This window comes from Condylura cristata, unplaced genomic scaffold (genome assembly GCF_000260355.1).
Source record: "Condylura cristata isolate star-nosed mole 26May11 unplaced genomic scaffold, ConCri1.0 scaffold00015, whole genome shotgun sequence".
NCBI lineage: Eukaryota > Metazoa > Chordata > Mammalia > Eulipotyphla > Talpidae > Condylura > Condylura cristata.
In genome coordinates, this window is record NW_004567116.1 from 17,738,719 (window position 1) to 17,761,249 (window position 22,531).

General features: G+C 35.6%; 1 protein-coding gene across 3 annotated transcripts in view; it reads right to left on the reverse strand.

The window, feature by feature from the left end:
• QSER1 (glutamine and serine rich 1) overlaps nucleotides 1–10,854 on the reverse strand; it is a 33,136-nt gene extending 22,282 nt beyond the window's left edge. For 2 of the 3 annotated variants that reach the window (XM_012725727.1, XM_012725729.1), the window contains exons 1-3: nucleotides 10,747–10,836; nucleotides 10,207–10,368; nucleotides 4,231–7,914 (exon numbers count right to left, since the gene is read on the reverse strand). In XM_012725727.1, coding sequence (XP_012581181.1) covers nucleotides 4,231–7,914; nucleotides 10,207–10,303 — 3,781 coding nt within the window. In that variant the 5' untranslated portion in view covers nucleotides 10,304–10,368; nucleotides 10,747–10,836. Of the gene's footprint in view, nucleotides 1–4,230; nucleotides 7,915–10,206; nucleotides 10,369–10,746 lie in introns of all 3 variants that reach the window. The other variant, XM_012725728.1, reaches the window with a different exon arrangement.
• Between the last annotated feature and the right edge of the window lie 11,677 nt (nucleotides 10,855–22,531).

Genomic DNA, 22,531 nt, shown 5'->3' on the forward strand with positions numbered 1-22,531 from the left:
TTCATTATTTCAGTTGGGTTTCCTTTTCAAGTCATGAGCTATTCAGAAATTTTAAAAATTATTTTTATTTCTTTGTTTTTTATTTCTGCTATTCTTTGATGAAATTACAGCCTTGTGATCAAGTAAGATAGCTTGAGTTGTATTGCATTTTCAAATTTTTGGAAATTTTGTCATGAGTGTGTTTTCTTTACATATTTTGTATTTCCATGACTTCACAAAGAAAAATATTCTGAAAGAAAGACAACAGAAATGTGGTAAAGTATAATAAAATGCTAAATATTAGTGTGGCAATATTAAAAACAGAAATGGGAAAAGATTTTTATTATGATAAAAGGTAATTTAACTAGTTAAATTTTATGCACCCAATTATATGGGTTCAAAACACATTAAGTAAATAGTATTAGAAAAACAATAAAACACAGTTGGTAATTTTAACACACCTTTTCCAGGAATCAACAGATCAAGCAATCTAAAAACAAATAAGCATAGGGAGGATTTTAAAAACCTTTTTATTATTAAAATTTTCAAACATACACAAAAGTAGAAAACACTCAAGTACCATAAGGCAGCTGAAACAATGCTGAAAATTTTGGTTTATTATACCTCTTCCATTGATATGTTATCCCTTTTATATTTTTTGGAATACTTAAGGCAAATTCCACAGGCCAGTCATTTACTTCTAACATGCTCTTATTACTGTTCTTTATTATAGTAAACATAAAATAAGATATAGAAGGCTCTGAACAAATTACCAAATAAAATCTAATTAGCATTTGCTGTTGGTGGACTATTTATAAAACTGGACCATTTGCCAGGATAAAGATTGGTGTAGCCCCTATAAAAAAGTGTGGCAGTTCTTCAAAACATTAAAAATGATCTACTATGTAATTCAGCAATATCACTCCTTGGTGTGCAAAAACAGAAATCTGAAGGGATACACACAAACACTCCTCTATTGTTCATGAACTGCCTAATGACAGACAAATGGATTAAGATATGGTATATAGTCACTATGAAATAATACTCAAGATATATAAAAAAGTGAACTTTTGCCATTTTGCAACAACATGGATGAAATGTGCGGTGGCGGTGGGGGGGATTGGTTATGCTAAGGGAAATAAGTCAGAAGGAGAAAGACTAATATTGAGTGAATTCAAAAATACAGTCAAGAAGAAATAGAGAAATTTAATGGTTCACTATCAAATAAACTGAATTTATATTTTTAATTTCTTAGCAAAGAAAAGTATGTCCAAATGGTTTCCCTAGTACTTTCAACCAAGCATTTGTTGAAGAAGTAATATAACCCAGTCTCTTGCAGAAAACAGAAAAGGAACACTCTCCAGTTAATTTATGAGGTCAGAAAAAAAATCAAACACCAAAACCAGACAAAGTCATTACAAGAAAAAAAACAAAAACAGAATATTCACTGTGAACATAGATGCAACAAGTATTAGAAAATTGAATGCATCAATGTATAAAAATGATAATATATCACAGTCAGTGGGATGTACTCTGGGGGAATGCAAGACCAAATACATTTGAAAATAAATCAAATATAGTCATTCACCATGCAGATTAAGAAAAGCACATAATCATCAGATGGAGAAAAAGCATGACACAATTCAACCTTCATTTATTATAAAAACTCAACAAACTAGGAAATATAAGTAACTAATGTGATAAAAAGGCATGTGTTATAGAAAAACTATAGTTACCATCATACTTAATAGTGAAAGATTCAGTTCTTTCCCTCAAAGATTAAGAACATGTTCAGGATGTACAAACTCACCATTCTTCAAAGCAGCATACAGGAAGCTCTAAACTATGTGTTAAGATAGGAACAAAAAAGACATAAGATTGGAAAAGAAATAAAACTAACCTTATTTGCAAATGATATTTTCTACATTGGAAATCCTATGGAATCCTCCCTCCCCAAATCCTACAAAAACCAACTTATGCAAATTCACAGATCTTAGGATCAAGATATACAACAAACTAAACATTCTTTTACAGTCTACCAACTAATAACTGGAATTAAAAACTTTCTGTTGCAGGCATCCCTGGTGGTGCAGGTTAGTCTCAGCACTGTCAAGCAGCATGAGCTTGATCCCCAACAGGGAGCTAACCCAAATGGCACATCATACCTATCATCCTGTCTCACCCACCACTCCCCTCAGCAGTGGGTTTCAGGAGATCTACCAGTTCTGCTCCCCACTGTCTCTGGTGAATCCTCTCACCACAGTGGCCAACACCCAGTTCTTCTATGCATAAATAAATAAAATATTTAAAAATAAATAAGATATTTTAAATTGAAAAAATTTCCAGTAATCTCTGTTCAATAAAAGACCTGGCAGTGAGGACTAGATTGATGGTGATGATTTTAACTGAAAATGAGAAAATAATAGTTATCTATAAGAAACTGTTTTAGACCCATGTTTTCATACAGAGATTACAGCCCAGTGTCTACTGAGCTTAAAAAAGAAAGAATTCTAGATAAAGAAAACCTATTCAAAAGTTCAGAGTTATAAAAGAGGGTTCACAAGTCCAAGTTGTCACAGAAGAGGGAAAAAGGAAAAAGTAAAATGTAGAAAAGACTAAAATGTAGAAAGGGAAATTTTTTTTTCATATTTATGTTTTTACTAGGAAGCACAAAGAAGTACTTCAAAATAGAGCATAACAATCAATTTTCACTTTTTACAAAGACAAATTGATGACAATGTGGAGGATGGGCTGGTACAGAGACTGGTAAGAAGTCTGTTACAATAGTCCAATAAGAGACGATAAATTCTTGCAGTTAAGAAAGCAGTAGGTATGGTAAAAAGAGAGCTTCAAGGAACTAACAGTAGGATTGGGCTGATGTTGATGAATTTAACTAAAAATGAGGTAATGGCTATCCATAAAAAACTGATTTTACTTATTAATTTTTAACTGAAGTAGCATTTTATTACAATATATGTTTCATGTGTATATCAATGGAAATCAATGTGTATCTACTACATTAAGTTCACCACTCAAGGTCGCAATACTGTCATTCATCATATTGTTGTCCCTATACTCACCTTAGGTTAGTGTTTTAGAAAAGACATTACAAAAGATTTGTTCTACAAATGCAAGAGGGAATGTAACACTAATTGCAAAGCACTTTTAATTGGGGAAGAAAATAAAACCTTAGCTAGATTAGCAACATCCATGTCTTGACACAAACAGTGGCTTTTCATTATGCTAATTTCCCTGTATAACAAATTGAGATTTTTAAAGAAATGTATTTACATTTACTCTTAAAGATTAGTGGGATATCATTATTTCATATCACTTTAGTAGTTAAAGGTAGTCTCAAAAGAAGACTATCAAGAATATCACCAAATAAGGTTTAATTCTTAAAATACCACTCTATAAGAGAACTCAGCAGGAACAATGACTTTCGAAACAAAAACTTCAGTTTAGGTTCTAGCCCTGTCACTTAAGTAGCTGAACAAACCTGGGCAATTCACTTACTTCCAGTTCTACCACCTCACTTGTATAATGGAGATAACAATGCTTATCAAAACAAAACAGAACACTGCTAACAGTTCCTGATAGAGACAGTAGCTATTATACTGTTATAATTTTTTTCTTAAAATAGTGTTTTTATAATTAACCTGTCAATTATTTATATAAAGCAGTACTTCTTAAGTTGTTCTAAATATTCCCTTAACCAGAGTAAAATGGAAAAAACATACCCAATAATTTGGGTATGTAATTTGGGGTCATCACAAAAGGTTTAAATTTTATTTATATTAACTGTATGTTGTATAATCATATTTAATAGCAAAATGTTATCTTGGAGTATAATTGGAATACCAAGAAAATATGCTTGTTTATACTATAAAAAGCCCCCCCCCAAAAAAGCCCCCCAATACAAGGCATCATACCCAAGTACCTCAAGATGTCTCAGATTAAGGAATTCTGGAAAGTATACTGTGTAAGTTATGTTGCATATAGCAAAAAAAACTAAGAAAAACTGAACTTTCCTATAGGCAAGGAACATTTAAAAAAACATGTTCCTAAGATACAAACCTATGCATTTCACCCTAAAAATTTATTGCAGACCTACTTCAAGCTAAACCCAGAAAAATCATGATGGTAGTAGTGGATTATGTAGGTATGCAGGCATGTGTATACACACACACACACACACACACACACAGAAGTAACAGTGGAAAGCCATATTCATGAGTCTAAAAACTTTACCTGTTTTTTTCTTTTTATCAGAAGTAGCATCCAAAGTAGTTAAGGTAGTAGAGGCGCTTTTATAAATATCATGACTGCATATTCCAGAGTCATCTTCATCCGAAGAAAATGATGATAAATGTTCCAAGTTTTTAAGATCATTATCAACTTTTTCCAATGGACTGTTAATCCCTGTTTCAGATACTAAAGGTATGGGTGTTGTAGATGAAGTCTTTGGAAGTGGTGGGGGACAAAATGTACGAACAATCTGGGCCCCTGGTCGTCTAGTCCTATTAGGCATTCGCACAGCAAGGGTAGAAAACTGCTGCTTGGGTCCAGATTTCAGAAAATCTAAGAAAGAGGCAATAAATCCTGTTTTAACTTCTGGCTGTTTTTCCTCTACTTCTTTGATCTTCTGTCTCATTTTTTCTTGATGCTGATAACCATCATGACAGCTTTCTGAGGGAGGAGGAGCATATGGCAAGTATGTATCTGTTCCCCTTGGATTCTGACGTTTGCTATGTGTAGGTCTTTTCAGCTGTTTCTGATTACTGTTCTCTTCCCCTTTAGTTTGCCCTTTTCCTTTAGTTTTTTTCTTCTGAAGGCTAAAATGAATTAAATCTTGGTTTTCTTCTTCAATCTTGACACTGATTGCATCCCCAGGTTGGGCCATGTTCAACAGTGCAAGAGTACTCCTCGTTGGGTTCATAGACACACCATTGTCATCACCCCCTAAAGTGAATTCACTCTCTGATGTGGCACTCTCTCCACTTATACTTCTACTACTAGAAACAATCTCTTGACTCCTGCTATTGTTTAACGTATTATCAACAGGAACTTCGTTATCTTCTTCAGATTCATGATTGGTAGCAGACTGCTTCTTGAATGGACCAGCACTTTGCTCTTGGACTTCATGACTTGGTCCAACCACTGGTGAAGTTATTTTAGATGCTTTATTTTGACCAGGTGTGTCGATGTGGTGTTGATCCAGAGATATTTTTGATGGAAGGCTAGGTACTGGTGGAAGGTTTACAGTAACCTGATTTCCATTTAAGGAAATATCACTTATATTCTGTGGTTTTCCCACTGTAGTTGTTATAGAGTTAAAATCTGGAGTCACATGCACAGCATCTAATGGCTGCTGAAAATGAGATTTAGAATCACTTTCTTCAACAGCTGGAATGGTTTCATCTGAAGTTGACTTGGAAAAATCAGAAGGTGTAACCCCACAAGCTGCTGCTGTAGCTGCTAAAATATCATCCACATTTGATAAAATATTTCTTTCATCGCTGAGAAGCATTGCCTCTGGGAAGCATATTGAACCAAGAGAAACAAACTGATTCTTTGACTCATGTTGACTTGTTTCACTAAAATGGCCTTTTGTTGTCAGATGCTGCTGTAATGGTTTTGAAGACTCAGAGAGGTCCATTTTCATAATTTCAGAATTTTGAGGATGAAGTTGTTGCTGAGAATGATCACCATTGCTCTGAATAACATGACCATCAATTTGAAGGAATGGATGCACTATTTGTTGTGGACTTTGAACACGCTGTAAAGGTGCCTTTACTTGTCCTAAACCTGCTTGCAGTATCGATTGCTGAAGAATTTGTAAATCACAGGTAGAATCTAAAAGGACCTGTGTATTAGGAAGAGATGCCTGACGGCCATGCCCTAAAGCATGACTTGGAATTTGAATCTGAGATGAGGCATTAATAATTTGATCGTGCTGTTCTTGGACCTTGGCTTCATGTACCTTATGAAGAGAATGCTGCTGGTTTGGGTCTTTAGAATTCAATCTTATTTGTGGAGTTTGCATTAAGTTAGTTGTCTTCTTAATTTCAAGGGTAGCTGCATTATTGACTTGACCAATTTGTTGGTTCATTTGTGTCACTGAACCAACCATGGTTTCTTCTTTTTTTGATACTTGTAAAGCAATCCCAACAACTTCATCTTCAAGACGGGAATTACTTCTAATTACACTCTGAGAATATCTGTCATCTGCCTTTGATACTTTGTAAGTTGGTTCTTGAGCATTAATTTCCCCATCAGATAGCCTTTGGGTTGATGACTCAAGAGATACTTGTGGCTGTAAGACCTGTAACTCTTGCATTGGAAAATTATCTTCTTGCTTTGAAGATGTATACACAGTTGAGTCAAGTTTTCTTTCAGCATAGGTCTTTGGATCAGGAGAAGGTATGTTATTCTGTAATGTCTGACAATGAGTAGAAGATGCAAAAGATGATGGCTGGACAGCAGGCAAAAATTTTTGGGACTGGGGAGATGATGACCCTTGATTTTGAACATTCTGGGAAGAATGCATAGAAATATAATTTTGAGTTGGGCTAGAATCTGGCAAATTCTGGGCCCGAGAGGCAGAAGAATAAGAGAGAGAAGGGGGTGTTAACGTGAGGGACTGCCCTGAAGCATATTCTGAAGGACTAACAGCTGATAAAACTTGTGATTGAGATGAATAACTAACCTGTGTCTGGCTAACTGGTGATAAACCCTGAGAGTGACCAGATGAATAACTTTGCGACTGGCTAACTGAAGACAGATCTCTTGTTTGAGCAGGGTAATTCTCATTTGTAACTGAAGATAATACCTCTTGCTGATTAGATGAATAATTAAGTGTCTGATTTTCAGAAGTCATAGTCTGAGATGACCCAGAAAAAGTCAATGTTTTATATAAGGATGGCAATTTTTCAACTTTGCTGGACCTATAAACCTGTGAATGAACAATAGATGGAACATTATGTGGCTGAACTAAGCCATAATTTTGAGACTGACTAACTGATAAAAGGCTTGGTAGCTGCGCTGTAGAATAAATTTGTGCTTGGCCTGATACTACAGAACTCTGGTTATGTAAAGGTTTGGAATAGCTTAGTGTTTGTACAGGAGGAATAATATTTTGAGGTTTGGGAGTCTCAGTTGATGTTAGTGGTTGTTTTGAAGAACAGCTTTTTACTTCTGTAGTAGAAGGATACCCTGATGATGGAATTACAGATGAGTAAGACTGAGCAAGTTCCACTGAGACCTGGGAGGTCTTCTGTTGCAATCCTCCATTGCTCACCTGAGTAGAATCTCCAATAGGACTGCAGGATAAAGGTGACTGCCTGGTTGTTTCCTGAAAATTGGCTACACTTGTATTTGATAGAAAACTATGTAAGGAATGTTGTGAGCCAGTCAGTTGTGCCTGAATAGACTGGGTACCTGAAGGCCGCTGATGGTGTTTAATAACACTACATTCTCGAAGAAGAGCTCTTTCAATGGAAGCAGTAGAACTAGTAAAGAGAGCTGAATTGTAAGCTTGAGGAGTTTGCTGGGCTCCCCCAAGTGCTGAAGGCAACAAACTAAATTGGGGTTGTAAAAGATGGGGTGCAGACTCTTGAGCTGAGCGATATGTTGAAGACTGGGGTGGTATGCTGTTACTTAATGCAGAACTGCCCAGGCGTTCAAATGCCAAAGGGGTTGGAACAGTTCCCTGGGAAGTCTTGATTTGAAGCAAAGGGTCATGAGGACTTAAAATTCCATTTGATGTAGTGTTAAAGGTTGAATCCTGAAGCACCAAAGGTGAGGTGGTAGCAAAGTTCCTATTGCTGAAGGTGGTGGGATGCTGATAAGTAGAAAGGGCAGAAGGTGGAAGTGTTCCAGTGGTTGGCAGGGGTCCAGTAACAAACAGCTCGGTTGCTGCTGAGGAATGCATACCTATGAAGAGAAAGCAAAATGATCTTCATGCAGTTACAACATAAACACCTATATGTGCATTTTCTTTTTTAATTTTTTATGCATACAAGAACGTTGGTATAGGTCAGAGGTGTAGGAGTGAGAGGAGTCACCAGAGACAAAGTGGGGAGCAGAATGGGCAGATCTACTGAAATACACTGCTGAGGGAAGCAATGGATAAGACCGGAGAGGTCTGCTGTGCCATGTGGGTCAGCTCCCTGTCCTGAGATTGAACTCATATCACAGTAGCTGGCAAGAACTTGGAAACACTGAAACTTTAACCCCTGTGCCACCACGGTAGCCCTATATATACATTTTCATAATAGAAACAGCAGTGAGATTAACAGTGCAAAGTTTTGGATCTCCCTGGTGGCCTAGGGGTTAAGTCTCAGTGTTATCACCGCGACAGCCTGAGTTCGATCCAGCCAGAAAATCAACCCACATATGGCACAGCAGGCCTTTCTTATATAACCTGCTGCTCCCCTTAGCAGTGCATTTCAGTAAATCCACCTGTTTGACTCCCCACTCTGTCTCTGGTGAATCCTCTCATCCCTCACCTACCCACTCCCCATACCTCTCTGGCCTATACCCCAGTTTTTCTATGGGGGAAAAAAAAGTGCAAAGTTTCTTTTAAACAAATATGTGCATTTTAAAAAATCTCCCAGTCGCTTCCATTTCAAGGTTTGATTTCCTATGAACAACTTCCAATAACAACAGATGCATAGTTGTCATAAAAGGTTGATAAGGAATTTAGTGTGGTTGAGATGTTTAACATTTTAGCCACATATACCAGAAATAAAGGTGTGTATACAGCCTTGTGATCCAACAGTTCTACTTACAGAAATTAATCCCATGGAAATATCTGCATGAGCTATTCATTACATATTAAAAACCTAAATATCCATCATTAGAGGACTGATTAAATAATTATGGCATATCCTAACAACACTGTTGCTATAAACATTAATTAAGTGAACATATATATTTTGATCTACAAGATAAAAAAAGTAAACACCAAACTATTAATTCCTCTCTAAAAAGTGGTACTGTAGTTTGGAATTATTACTTTCCACTTATGTGTCCTTTCAATTGTTTAAGTTTTTTGTGTCTGTGAGCAGCCATCAAAAACAATCTGGGGGCGCCTCCCTGGTGACACAAGGGGTTAAGTCTCAGCACTATGAAGCTATTGGTGAGCACTACATTATGAGTTTGATTTCCCACCAGGGATCTGTGCTACATGGCATAGGAGACCTCTCCTGTCTTGCTCACTGCTCCCTTCAGTGTATTTCTGCCTGTTCTGCTCCCCACGTTTTCTCTGGTGAATCCTCTCACCCCTACCTCCACCTCTGGCCTATACTCTAGTTCTTATATGCATAAATAAATCTTTATAATAAAATTGTATTTCCTACCATACTGAAAAAGAAAATAATATATACAATTACAAAATAAACAATCTGACGGGAGAAAAAAATTGAGAATCAAAATGTGAAAAACAGTAAAGTATAGATAAATGGAACACTATATTAATGTTAATTTTTTTCATTAAACAGAATTTTAATCTGTTCAGTTTTTACATAACACTAATGATGGAATTAGACCCAAGATTATTTTTTTACCACAACTAGAAAAATACATGTTATCACTGCAAATGTTGTGATTTCACTTTAAATATCTTATCTTTTTATGTCAATTACACCTCAACAAAACTGAAATTTAAAAAATTTAATCTTTGTGGTTTCCCTGTTGCCCACTGCTGAGGCCTGAGTTTGATCCTTGACCAGGTGCTAAGCAAACCACATGGCACAGCAGAACTCTCCTGTTTGACCAGCTGCTCCCCTCAGCAATGTATTTCAGTAGGTTTGCCCGTTCTGCTCCCCCACTGTCTCTGGTGAATCCTCTCACCACCACCTACCCAACACCTACAGCCTATGCAAGAAAAAAAAAAATCTTAAAAAAAAAAAAAAACTTTAATCATTGCTTCTTTCAAGTAAACAGATTACTTAAATTGCCATATAATAATTTCACATCTATCTTTTTAATTTCAATTTGTTAGTACTTTAAAAGACTGTTGAAACTTAAGTTCTGTTACTAACAGTTAATTCTTGAATTTTGTCCACCTGAGAAATGTGAAAAACTGCAAGTTTTAAAGTTCACTGGGAAATCAATAATTAACATCACTTTCAGTCACATTACCATAATGACAAGGCAATTAAAGTATGTATATTTTTATTAGAAATTATACAGAACTTAAAAATTCTAAAAATCAAGAATCACCTGTCTGCCAGGATGGAGCCCTGAATTGTGGTAAAAGAGTAGTTCCTGAAGAAGCAGCCTGAGCAGTTCGGGTTTCAACAGCAGTGAGAAAATTCATCACTGAAGATTCTTTAGTATTAGTGCTGGCACTGTTCACACTAGTATCAAATATTCCAGAAAGACCTACATTTGAAGATAAAATATACCAAAATAAAAATATTTAGTAAAATTAAGTTCTGACCTCATTTAAAAAAGAAATCTCTGAAAATGAGACCAAATATTTTATAACCCTAAACTTTTTAAAAACTATAAATATTAGTTTCACCAACTTTATTTATAATTTAAAGTCTACAAAGATGCATAAAAAAATGACTTCCAACTAATTAACTATGCAGCTGTTCCTTATCAGTAAAAAACCAAGCTTTTAACCTCATTTTCATGTTAACATTTCCATTAGAACCGCTATACCCTGCACACACTCATAACCCAACATGTGAAAACTGATGTTTCTTCAGTTACTAAATATACCAGATTCATGTTGTTTCACAAGGAAATTTTTACCAGTTGGCTGAGGTGTGGTAGCATATCCAGAAAGCTGATGAGAGGCTGCAAACGTCTGTCTCTGAAGAAGATCTGTTTCAGGGTGTGAGGGATGTCCTTCTTCATAGCTTAAGCTAGAATAGTTAAAAAAAAAAAAAATCAGTGACCAAACCCACAAAGCCAAATCATTAAGATAAAAATATTTCTAGTAGACAACCAAAATCTTCAACTAAATTCCTGGCCTACAGATCAGATGACATTTTCGACAATACTGTCAAAATGAGTATTATACACTAGAAAAAAAATAACATGGCATTTCCTTAATTCAACTTTACCTCCAACAGAGTCGTTTTATTTGCAGAGTTAACATGAGATGAGAAGAGCAATATCCTAGAAAATAGGAGAGCGGAATTCATTGTCTAAGCTCTACTTCTGGCTTATAATATCACCTCAAAAAGTTAACTCAATTGATACTGGACTAAATTTTATCTGTATGAAAAGAATCTAGTCAAAATAATCTCTAATGTACCTCTAATCCTAACATTCTATGGAGTGTCAGTTAATTCAAATAATAATAATATTTCCCAATAACACACCTAGAAAATGTCAGATATTTTTCTCTCCTTCATTTTGAATATCTGAAATACTGAAATAACACATTAAATTCTATCAGTCAAGATTAAAATTCAATACTAAAGTCAAGCAACCATCATTCTACTTTCTGCTTGTGAATTTGATACGTCTGAATGTTTGGTCAACCCATATTATCACTAACTTTCGCTTTTATTATCAGTCTTCAGCTCCTTTCACTTAGCATATTTCACAAGCATATCTGAAATACAACATGGTTATACCACTACTCTTCCATTTTATGGCAGAAAAAGATCCCATTGTATAGTCATGCCACTTTTGTTTAGCCACTCAGGTGATGAAATTTGGGTCATTTTCACCTTGGACTACTGTGAGTAATATAGTTATGAACATTTACATACAAGTTTTCATGTGAACTTGTTTTTAATCTCTTGAGACTATACCTTGGATTACTGTTGAGTTATATGATAACTCCATGTTTAACATTTAGAGCATGGCCAAAGTATTTTCCAAAATGGTTGTAATTGCTTAACTTTTTTGTTAATACTTGCTATTTCTTGTGTTTTAATTATAGTAGCCATTTTGGAGGTGTAAATAAACTGTTATCTCATTGTGTTTTTGATTTGCATCTAGGTAATGATGCTGACCATCTTTACACAGTCTTACTGACAATTTGTATTTCTTTGCACAAGTCTATTCAAATATCGTGCCTATTTTTAAAGTTGAGTTGGCTTTTTATTATTGAACTGTAAGAGTTATTTAAATACTCTAGGTATAAATACTTAATACACTGACTTTAAGAACTATTTCCCATTCTGCAGATTATCTTTTCACTTTATTAATGTTTTCATTTGCAGTATAAAAGTTTTTAAATTTTGATGAAGTGCAATTTTTTTTTTTGGTCACTTCTACTTCTGATGACGTATCTAAGGTCCTAAAGATCTATGCCTGTGTTTTCTTTAAGAATTTTATAGTTTTAATGTTTACATTTAAGTTTGTGTTCCATTTTGGAATAATTTTTGTATAGATGAAGTAGGAATCCAACTTCATCCTTTTGCTACTTATTTCAAGTACAATTTGAAGGTCTTTAACTAAAAGACGCCTCCCACCAGCCTTTTAAATTATGACAACCATGCTTCACATTAAAACAATCCACACACACACACACACACACCATATCATACTTCCTTACTTAATGAGAGTATAGACAGTAACACCCCAATAGCAAAAAGCATGTCTAACGCCCAGATCTTAGTTTCTAATACCATTCTCTTATAAAAGAAAACAGAGCTCCCTGGAGGAATGGTTGGTTTTAGAACTGTGCAGGAAATACACAAAATGAGCCTAAAGTATCTTCCAGTGCCAGAAAGCAAGAAAGTGCTTAAAGAAGAAAAAGCAAAGAGAAGGCATAAAAATGCTACTATTCTAGGGATTATGTTATGTAAAGAAACACAACTCAGAAGGCAATTGAAAAGCTCCCAATAACCAAAGGAGGCAAACTTTGAGCAAATAAATTAAGTAGTATTGAATTGCAACCCAAAGTATAAAATATATATCTGAATCTTTACTGATAGAATGACATGATTAAATAAGTAAATATCAATACAAAAGAAAAATCAACCCCACATCGTTCTGAATAATTTGTGTAAATACTTTACTCTGAAAGTGTAGATGGCACATAAGTGACTTCATTTCAAAGGGGACAGACCATATGGAAGGGGAATAAAAGAGTCACTTTACAATGAATATATCTAGTCAACACTGTCTATACAACGCAGTGATAATGCTCAATGTCAACAGTGATAAATCATGTTGATAAGCTGTGCCCTTTATATGATGTGACAAAAATGACCCAGCCTCTTTGCTCTCCCTCTGAAAAACCTGTAACTCCAGTTTGACCATGAGAAAAACTGTAAGGCAGATTCCAATAGAGAGCATTCTATCAAATACTTAACCTGTACTCCTCAAGCCTGTTAAGGTCATCAAAAGCAAGGCAAGCCTAATAAATAAACTGTCACCGACAAGAGAAACATAATAAACAAGATGAATGTAAAATGGTATCCCTGGAAAGAAAGGAAATCTGAGTAAGCTATAAACTTTAGGTGGTAATAATATAGTAATTTTAATACATGTACCATTAGAATGTAAGAAACTAGTAACAGATGAAGGGAGTTTACAGGAATCCTAGTATTGCTTTATGAATCTAATACTATTCTCAAAAAAAAAAAAAAAAAAAAAAAGCCTGTACATTAAAAAAAAAATCTATAAACCATGTCAAACCTGAACAAACTCCTTTAAGAATAATAAGAGAATCTGTAAAAATCTGTTGTTTGGGTTTTTGTTTTATTTTTGTATCAACGCCAATAATTTCTTCAGTAGGCAAGACCTAATCATAGTACCTAGTGGTCTCTCCATTCCTCTCTCTGCAAAACAGTTATCTTATGGTTTGCATCCATGAATCAATAATACCAGTCTACTCCTTGGATAGCATATTCAAATCTATAATATTTAAAAAACAAAACACACCCCAAGTTAAAAAAAAAAAATCAGTTAGCAAGGGTCCTCCCAGGTGGCTCAACAGGTTAAAGCACAGCACTAGGAAGCTAGCCAGACCCTGCAATGTGAGTTTGATCCCTGGCGAGGGAGGTGACCCAAATGGTGTGGCAGACCTCTCCTGTCTCGCCTGCTTCTTCAGTGTATTTCATCAATCTGTCTTTTCTGCTCCCCGTTCTGTCCCTGGTGAACTGGTGAATCTTCTCACTGCCCTTGTACCTCTGGCTTGAACCCCAACTGTATGCACAAATAAATCTTTATTAAAAAATCAATTAGCAACATATTTCATGAAATATGCTAAATCCCGGGTAAGCAAGCCAGTACTTGCATGCAAGTAATAAGTTACTTAAGCACTAACTGAATAATTTTGTCTTAAGTAATATATAATCTTTTCTCTGTTAAAGAATTCGGACACTGGAAAAACATACACTAATATAAAAACTGAATTCTCATTAAGCTTTGAAAATGTTGCTTTATTCTGACATATCTACCAATTTTTCATAACTAAAAAACTGGATTGAGTTTTAAGTCCCAGATGCCAGTCCTGATTCTGCACATAACGTGTTTCAAACTTCGCAAAAGCACACAATTTATCAAGTCCCAGTTTTCCTATGTTCTTATTTTTTATATTCTTTTAAAGAAAAGATGTATTCATTTATGCATATAACAACTGGGGTACAGGCCAGAGGTACACCCTGGGTGCAGGGTGAGAGGATTCACTAGAGACAGAGTGGGGAGCAGAACAGGTGGACCCACTGAAACACACTGCTGAGGGGAGCAGTCGGCAAGACAGGTGAGGTCTGCCATGTCATGAGGGTCATCCCCTTGGCTGGGGATATAACTTTTGCTGTGGTGGCTATGGTTAATTTCATAGTTTTACACATTAACCCACTGTGCCACCAGGGAGGGCTCCTGTATTTCTGATATTCTGAGTTAATCTAAGTATGTTTACTCCATTAATCACAGTAGTCTTTAGTACGATAACCTGTTTTTTAAATTGAATAAAGAAATAAACAGTGAGCTCTCTAAACTTTGTGAGTGGAATTCTAGCATTCCTGTCTGTCCCACTCATATCTAAATACCAATATTTTATTACTTCTTATTTTGTTTTTGTTAATCATAGTGAGAACTCTATACAAAAACATGAAGCAAATGACTAATCCGTCTATCAAAAATATAAAAATGTTCTTATTAACTGTGAGTATAAAAAAATTTCATAAATCTTGAACCATGTATTGGCTGCAATAAAAACACAGGCTTTGCAAATATAGACATTAAGACAAATCCAGATCTGACTTTAGCTTCAAGTTGCAGAATTTGTAATCACATAATCTTTTTCTTTCTTAGCTTTGTCAACAGTAAGAGGATATCAATAACCATTTTCATAAAGTAGTTGTGAGAAATGTGTTTTTGAGTATTTTATTGCACCTAAATGTAGTAAGGTATGTAATGTAAATGTAAAATATAATGCTTTTATATAACCATATTTACTGACTACCTAATATGCTAGGTAACAAGATACAGAAATAAAGAGGTATGATAATAACAATATGGCAGAATAGGAAGGTCTTAATAAATCTCTCCTTTAAATATAACTAGGACAAAAATGATTTTTGCTCATAGGAAATTTCACAGGTTCACGACCAAATGAAGTACTTAAACTACATAAACTTAACTCTAAAGGTTGATGGTTTGCTGCAAGTGCCAAAACGGAGATGAGGGAACTGTAACTAGGGTATCAGTAATACCAATAGCCAGGGACTGATAACCTGAATAATCAACAGCTAGGGACTTGACAGACTTAGCAGGCACAGATATTGTGCCTGGGGAACTTTTTCAACGAGGTGGCGGAGTGTGTCTGTGTGCGCACACGCGCACTAATCTTCATGCACACAAGCACTAGGATAGTTATTTTATTCATAGAAAATCATGCTGTTGGGTCCTTCCTGGTAGCAAAAGGGGCAGCACAGCACTGTGAAGCTATCACTGCAGCACAAGTTTAATCCCTGGCCAGGGAGGCAAGCCAAATGGCTGACCACTCCTGTCTCACCTGCTGCTCCCTTCAGCAGTGTATTTCAGCCAGTCTGTCTGTTCTGTTATCTACTCTGAATCCTCTCACCCCAACACCACTGGCCCATACCCCAGTTCTTGTATGCATAAATAAATCAATCCTAAAAAAAAAAAAAAATTAAACAAACAAACAAAAAATGAAACCAGGCTGCTGGTAGTAAAGGCGGTAGGAATCCCTTTCCCTTTGTATGGGGACATCCAAGAGTTGGTGCATAGCATGCATCGTGAGTTGCATAATGGAGTAGAAATGAGACAGGATCTTGGAATTAGAGCTAAGCAGTGCAGAGTATTGCTCTGGAGAGCAGGGGAAGAAGAGGCAATGTAAATCTTTGCCTGGAATAACCCTCCCTCCTCACCAAGATTGAAACTGTCCAACCCCCCAACTGCCAAGTTAAACAAAGAAGATAAACATAAAGGCACAGTGCATTAACTAGAAAAGGCAAAGAGGCAACAGAACAAGGAGCATGTGAACACAAAATGGAAAAGTTAGAAGAGAAGAACAGTCCAGAGATCTAATAAAGGAATACAGGACTCGGGCCTCCCTGGTTGCACAACCGTTTAAATTGTAGCCACTACAGGAAAAATTTAATTCCTGGCCAGGGGGCAGGCCAGCATGGTGCAGGCATACCTCTCCTGTGTGGCCCACTACTTCCCTCAGCAGTATATTTCAGTAGATCTGCCTGTTCTGTCTCTGGTATACCTCCCACCCCCTGTGCACCTCTGGTCTGCACTCTCGTTCTAGTATACATAAATAAGTAAATAAATAAAAAAAAAAAAGGAAAGATACAGGATATGAGGACCTAATAGACAAAGACTTTAGAATAACTATCTTAAAGAAAGTCAGTGAGGCCCTAGCAGTCCAATCAAACACAGAAAGCAGGTTCAGGATCTTAGAAAAAAAGATCAGGAATAAAAAGATTTCTTCACTAAAGCAGCTGAACATATTTTAAAAGTATAATAAAATGCTGAGTCAAATGAGAATATGCAAAACATAAGTAGACTTAGTAAGCAGACAAGCTGGGATAAGAGAAAATTTCAGAAATTAAGATACAAATGTACAAATGAAGTAGAAGAAAAGTAAGATTTAGAGAAAATGAAGACACTCAGAAATACCAGTTTCCATTGGAAGAAAAAGGATAATGGATTTTGAAAGGTGAAGAAAAGGAACACAGGTATTTTTTAAAGAAACAATAGCTGAGAACTTCACAAACCTAAAGAAATGATTAAACATGGATACTCAGAAAGCCTACATAACACTCTCATTTCTAACTGCAAAATGACCTCTACTCCAAGATACAGCATTATTAAATTATCAAGTCAACAAGAAAGAAAAAAACACTAAAGACTACTATGAAGTAAAAGAATGTACATACAAAGCCTCACTCAATCAAACTTCCATCAGATTTCTCAGGAGATAGTCTCAAGGGTAGAAACGCATGGAAAGACATTTGTAATTCTAAAAGGTAAAAACTGTCAGCCAAGAATACTCTATCCTTTAAAATTATTAATTAAATCTGATGTAGAAATACTTTCCAAACAAAAGCTAATAGAATTTACACAACTCTACCTCTCCTACAAGAAATATTCAAAGGAGTTTCTCTACATGAAAATAAAAAACAATGATAAACAGTATATGGAATCAGAAGTATAGTATAAACAATAAGAACATTAAGGGGAGACAGACAAGGACAGTCTGTATAGTTAAATGAGAATGTATCAATGAACACAAAAAGGGCTATTTTAGATATATAAAGCTTGATAAAATCCTCATAACAACTAGAAGACAAAAAGCTAGAATGAAGATACCTAGAAGAAAAAAATGAAGCAACTGACAGACCTCTATGGAGAGCCATCAAAATGAAAAGGCAGGTAAAAACAGATGGAAAAGAAATAACAGAAAGCTAAAACAACCAAAAGAAAGAAAAGGATGACAGTAAATAAGCCTTATATTTTATAATCACCCTAAAGATAGTCTGAGCTCACCAACTAAAAGAGAATGAGAGGTTGGATTTAAAACCATGGCCTTCATATTATGCACACAAAAGACTCACAGATATAAAGACAAACACAGACTTAAAATACATAGTTGGAGTTCCTTTTCCATGTATTGTAAAAAAATAAGAATTAGGAATTTGTACTATTGGCATGAGCAAACAGTTATTCACTACTTGGAAAAGAAACCAAAACTGCTATTAAAGGTAATTAAAACAAACAAACAAATAAATAAATAATACAAGGTTAGAGCAACGTATTTCAAGCCAGTAACAAACAAAAAAGGCAAAACTGCTATTGTCATCTGAAAAATTTAAAAAAAAAAAAAAAAAGCAAGGCAACCAGGCACAAAGGCACTATATGATGATAAGGCAACAGTTAATCCAGAAGCAATGTAACTGTTGTTAGCACTTACACACATAAGTGAACCAAACAATATAAAATAAGTATTAACAGACCTAAGTACCACATTGGCAGAAACACAATGACAGTAAGGGATCACGAAATAAAGCACTTATATCAATGGACAGATCATCCAGACAAAAAGTTAACAAGGAATTAATGGCTTTAAATGAGGCAATGGATCTGATGGATTCAATAGACAGCTATAGAACCTTCTATACCAAAATAAATGAATACCTTTCTTCTCAAGTACATATGGAATAGTCTAAAAGATAGACTGTATATTGGAAAATAACATCTGAAAATATATTAAAATTGAAATTACATCAAACATCTTTTCTGATCATAATGTAAATCTAGAAATCAACCATAAAACAAAACCTGGAAAAATCCCCAAACATGTTGAGATTAGACAAGAATGTTTGAGTAACTCTTGGGTCAATGAAGAAAACCAAAGGAAAAATGAAAATTATCTAGAATGCCAAAAAGATGAAGAGACAAGTTACCAGAACCTAAGAGATAACACTAAATGCAGTATTAGAAATAAGTACACAGCAATACAGGCCCATATAAATAAACAGGAAAAAAACTCATTTTATACTACATCTAAAGAAACTAGAAAAAATCTAAAAAAAAAAATCAATAAAAAGGGGAAACTATAAAAATTAGATGGAACTAAGCTAAATAAAAATAAAAGATAATACAAAAGATCAGTGACACCAAGAAAGGATAAACAAAAATCAGTACATACTTAGCAAGGTTCACCAAGAGAAAAACCCAAATAAAATAAAACACATCATAAGCGAAAGAGGTAAAATTACAACAGACACTGAAGAAATACAATGGATAATTAAAGGTTACTATGAATATTTATATGCAAGTAAACCAGACAACCTAGAAGAATCAACACATTTTTAAAATCATACAACCTTCCAATACTAAACCAAGATGCAACACACAGTTTGGACAAACCTGTCACAAGCAGAAAAACCAAAAGCCTCCTTAAGAACAGAAGTCTAGGACTAGATGGTTTTGTTACTGGAAATGCTGGGTCTTGATGCCTGTCATTACAGTTGTAATGAGCAAAAACACAAACTCAGTTTATAATAAGTAGATAACTTGCCAGCAATCTGAAAATGGTAGGCATATCACCCTGAAGAAGTCATTCACCAAAATAGGTGGTATAATCAGTGTGGAAGAGGCATGGAATCCAGAGACCAAACTCACCTGAAAGAAACGGACAGCCTCTTATACCACAGAAAGTGCCAAAATCAAACAGTCCAGAGAATCACTCCACACACCAGCCCTACAAGAGGTTCCTGAATGGCTCTACCTGCTGCCTGCCTCACAATTGCTCCTGGGAAGCTGAGTAGCCTGGTCTGCTGCAGTCCAGGAGCTCATATCCTTACCCAGGAAAAGGATATGGTTGCAGAAAAGACAAGGACTGTGGATGATCACTGATCTATGCCTTACAGCAAGGGAGGAGTAGGAGTGATCAGAGCAGGGGAGGGAGACACAGGAGAGCTGGGGGGTGGGGAGGGTACGTGAGTGGATTATGATGGGAGGGCTGCACCTAAGGGGGAAAGTAGCTATAGAAAGATGATGCATGATATAAGAAAATAAAAAAACAATTTATATTTAGAAAATGGGACTTTTTTAAAAGTGGATTTTATTGGGCCTCCCTGGTGGTACAGGGTTTTAAATCTCTGTGCTATCAAACAGTGGCCAGCCACTGCAACCACTGAGTTCAATCCCCAGGCAGGGAACTATCCCACATGGCACAGCAGACCTCTCCTTTTGCCAGCTGCCTCCCATTCTGTCTCTGGTGAATCCTCTCATCTCTCTGCACTTCTGGCCTACACCCCATTTCTTGTATGCATTTAAAAAAAAATTGTGTGCCTTCTTATATTCACAGCAGCGTTATTCACATTAGCAAGTCATGAAACCAATCTAAATGTTCATTGGCAGAATAGAAATTATGGAATGTGTATTCAAAGGAATACTACTCAGCCATTAAAAGACAAAATAGTGCCTTTGGGGACAAAACAGATGAATGCTTAAGTGATATGAGCCAGAAAGTAAAAAAAAAAGTTACCAGATGGTTTAACTTACTTGTGAAATATAGCCATAAAGAAAACAAACTGGCAAAATACAACAGGAATAATTCACACACACACACACACACACACACACACACACACACACACACACACACACAGTGAAAAATATGCTAGTTACCAAAAGGGATTAGTGAAGGGATAGAGGAAAAATGATAGGGAACTGACACTGGCGTTTTGGTGGATAGTGACTGAGGCATGTGCATATATGGATGTGTGAACTATACTCCAAAATATAGTTATGTAAACAATTGACAAATATAAAATGAGGGAAAAAAATAAAGAAGCATGAGCAAATAAATAAGCATAACTTGACATGAGAAGGCTTATCTCTAGGAAATAACTATTGGGAAAAAACTATCCAATCAAAGAACACTTTAAGAATTGAAAATATACTCACTTGATAAAGACCAGAAAAGATGATACATTAGTAGACTTGTAATTCTGCATGGTTGTATTGGGGGATGGGAATGAGTCACATTGTAGCCAGATTGTGGAAAATTATCACAAAAGACCTCACAATTTATCTTAAAGGGAATCAAGAGCCTCTAAAGAATTTTAAGCAGAGAATGATTAAATGATTAAATCTTTATTTGAAAAGAATGTTTGTTAAGCCAGAGGAGCTTATAGGCATCTGCTGTGTTTTCCCTCAAACTAAAACTCCTAATTCTTACTTCTAGAAGTTAATTATTAGTATTCTGAGATGAAACCCTGTAAATCTATCTGAAAAAGCTTTTAAATCAATTCTGCCATGTATCTGAACTAGAGAATCACTCCTGTAGAAAGATAATCAGATAAATGTTAGGAACAGAATAAGTTGGAAAATAGAAAGGTCAAGATCTAAGAAACTTAGACTACTAAGAAATCCTGGTTAAAAATTATGAGAACAGCACCATCACTTGTAACAAGTGATGTTTTTAATAAATTAAAATCACAATGAGATACTACCTCACCCCAGTGAGAATGGCACATCTTAAAACAACTAGCAACAACAAATGTTGATGAGGATGTGGAGAAAAAGTAACTCTTCTGCACTCCTGGTGGAAATGAAAACTAGTACAACCACTATGGAAAACTGTTTGGAAGTTCCTCAAACTGCTAAACATGGAGCTTCCATATGAACCAGCAATCCCACTCCTAGGTATCTCCCAAAAAGACACAAAAACACTGATTGAAAAAGATACCTGCACCCCATGTTTATTGCTGCTTTATTTACAATTGGAAAGGCATGCAAACAACCCAACTGCCCAAAAGTGGATGACTGGATTAAAAAGATGTGGTACATATACAACATGGAATATTACTCAGCAACCAAAACAAACAAACAAACACATGCCCTTTGCAGCAACATGGATGGAGCTGGAAAAGATCATGCTTAGTGAAATAAACCAGAAAGAAAAGGAAAAATACCGGATGGTTTCACTCATAGCAGGAATATAACAAACCAGGCGAGGAAATAATAATAATGAACAGCTATATACCAGATATTTCATGGGGGTGGGATGGGGAATGAGATCAAGAACAGTGGGGGGAGGGAAATGCACTGGACTATGGTGATGGCACATGGGTGATTTGGTGATGAGAAGCCCATGGGGATTACAACTGAGATGGAAAAATGCACAAAATGATGTAAAAATAAACATATTATTCATTAAAAAATTATGAGAATAGAAGAGTGGCAGTACACATTTGCAAATTCTTTTTGAATTATTTCATGTAGAAAAACTGGGGTATAGGTCAGAGATGCAGGAGGTGAGAGGATTCACCAGGAATAGAGTAGGGAGCAGTGGGTGAGATAAACAAAATTTTGCTGCTTCCCTACCTGGGTTAGCTCCCTGGTCAGGGATCAAACCCAGGCTATTTCGGTGATAGGGTTGAGACATAACCCTACTTCACCAGGGAGGCTCCTGACATTTGCAAATTCTTAAAAATTAGATTTGGTAATACTTAGTTGGTTAACAGTCATTTGTTGGAATCACCCATAAAGTTAAACAAATTTGAAAGGATTTGATTTTGGATGTATTAAGTTTGAAATAAAGGGTTCACAACAGATACTGTCAGAGATACTCAAAAATAATTAG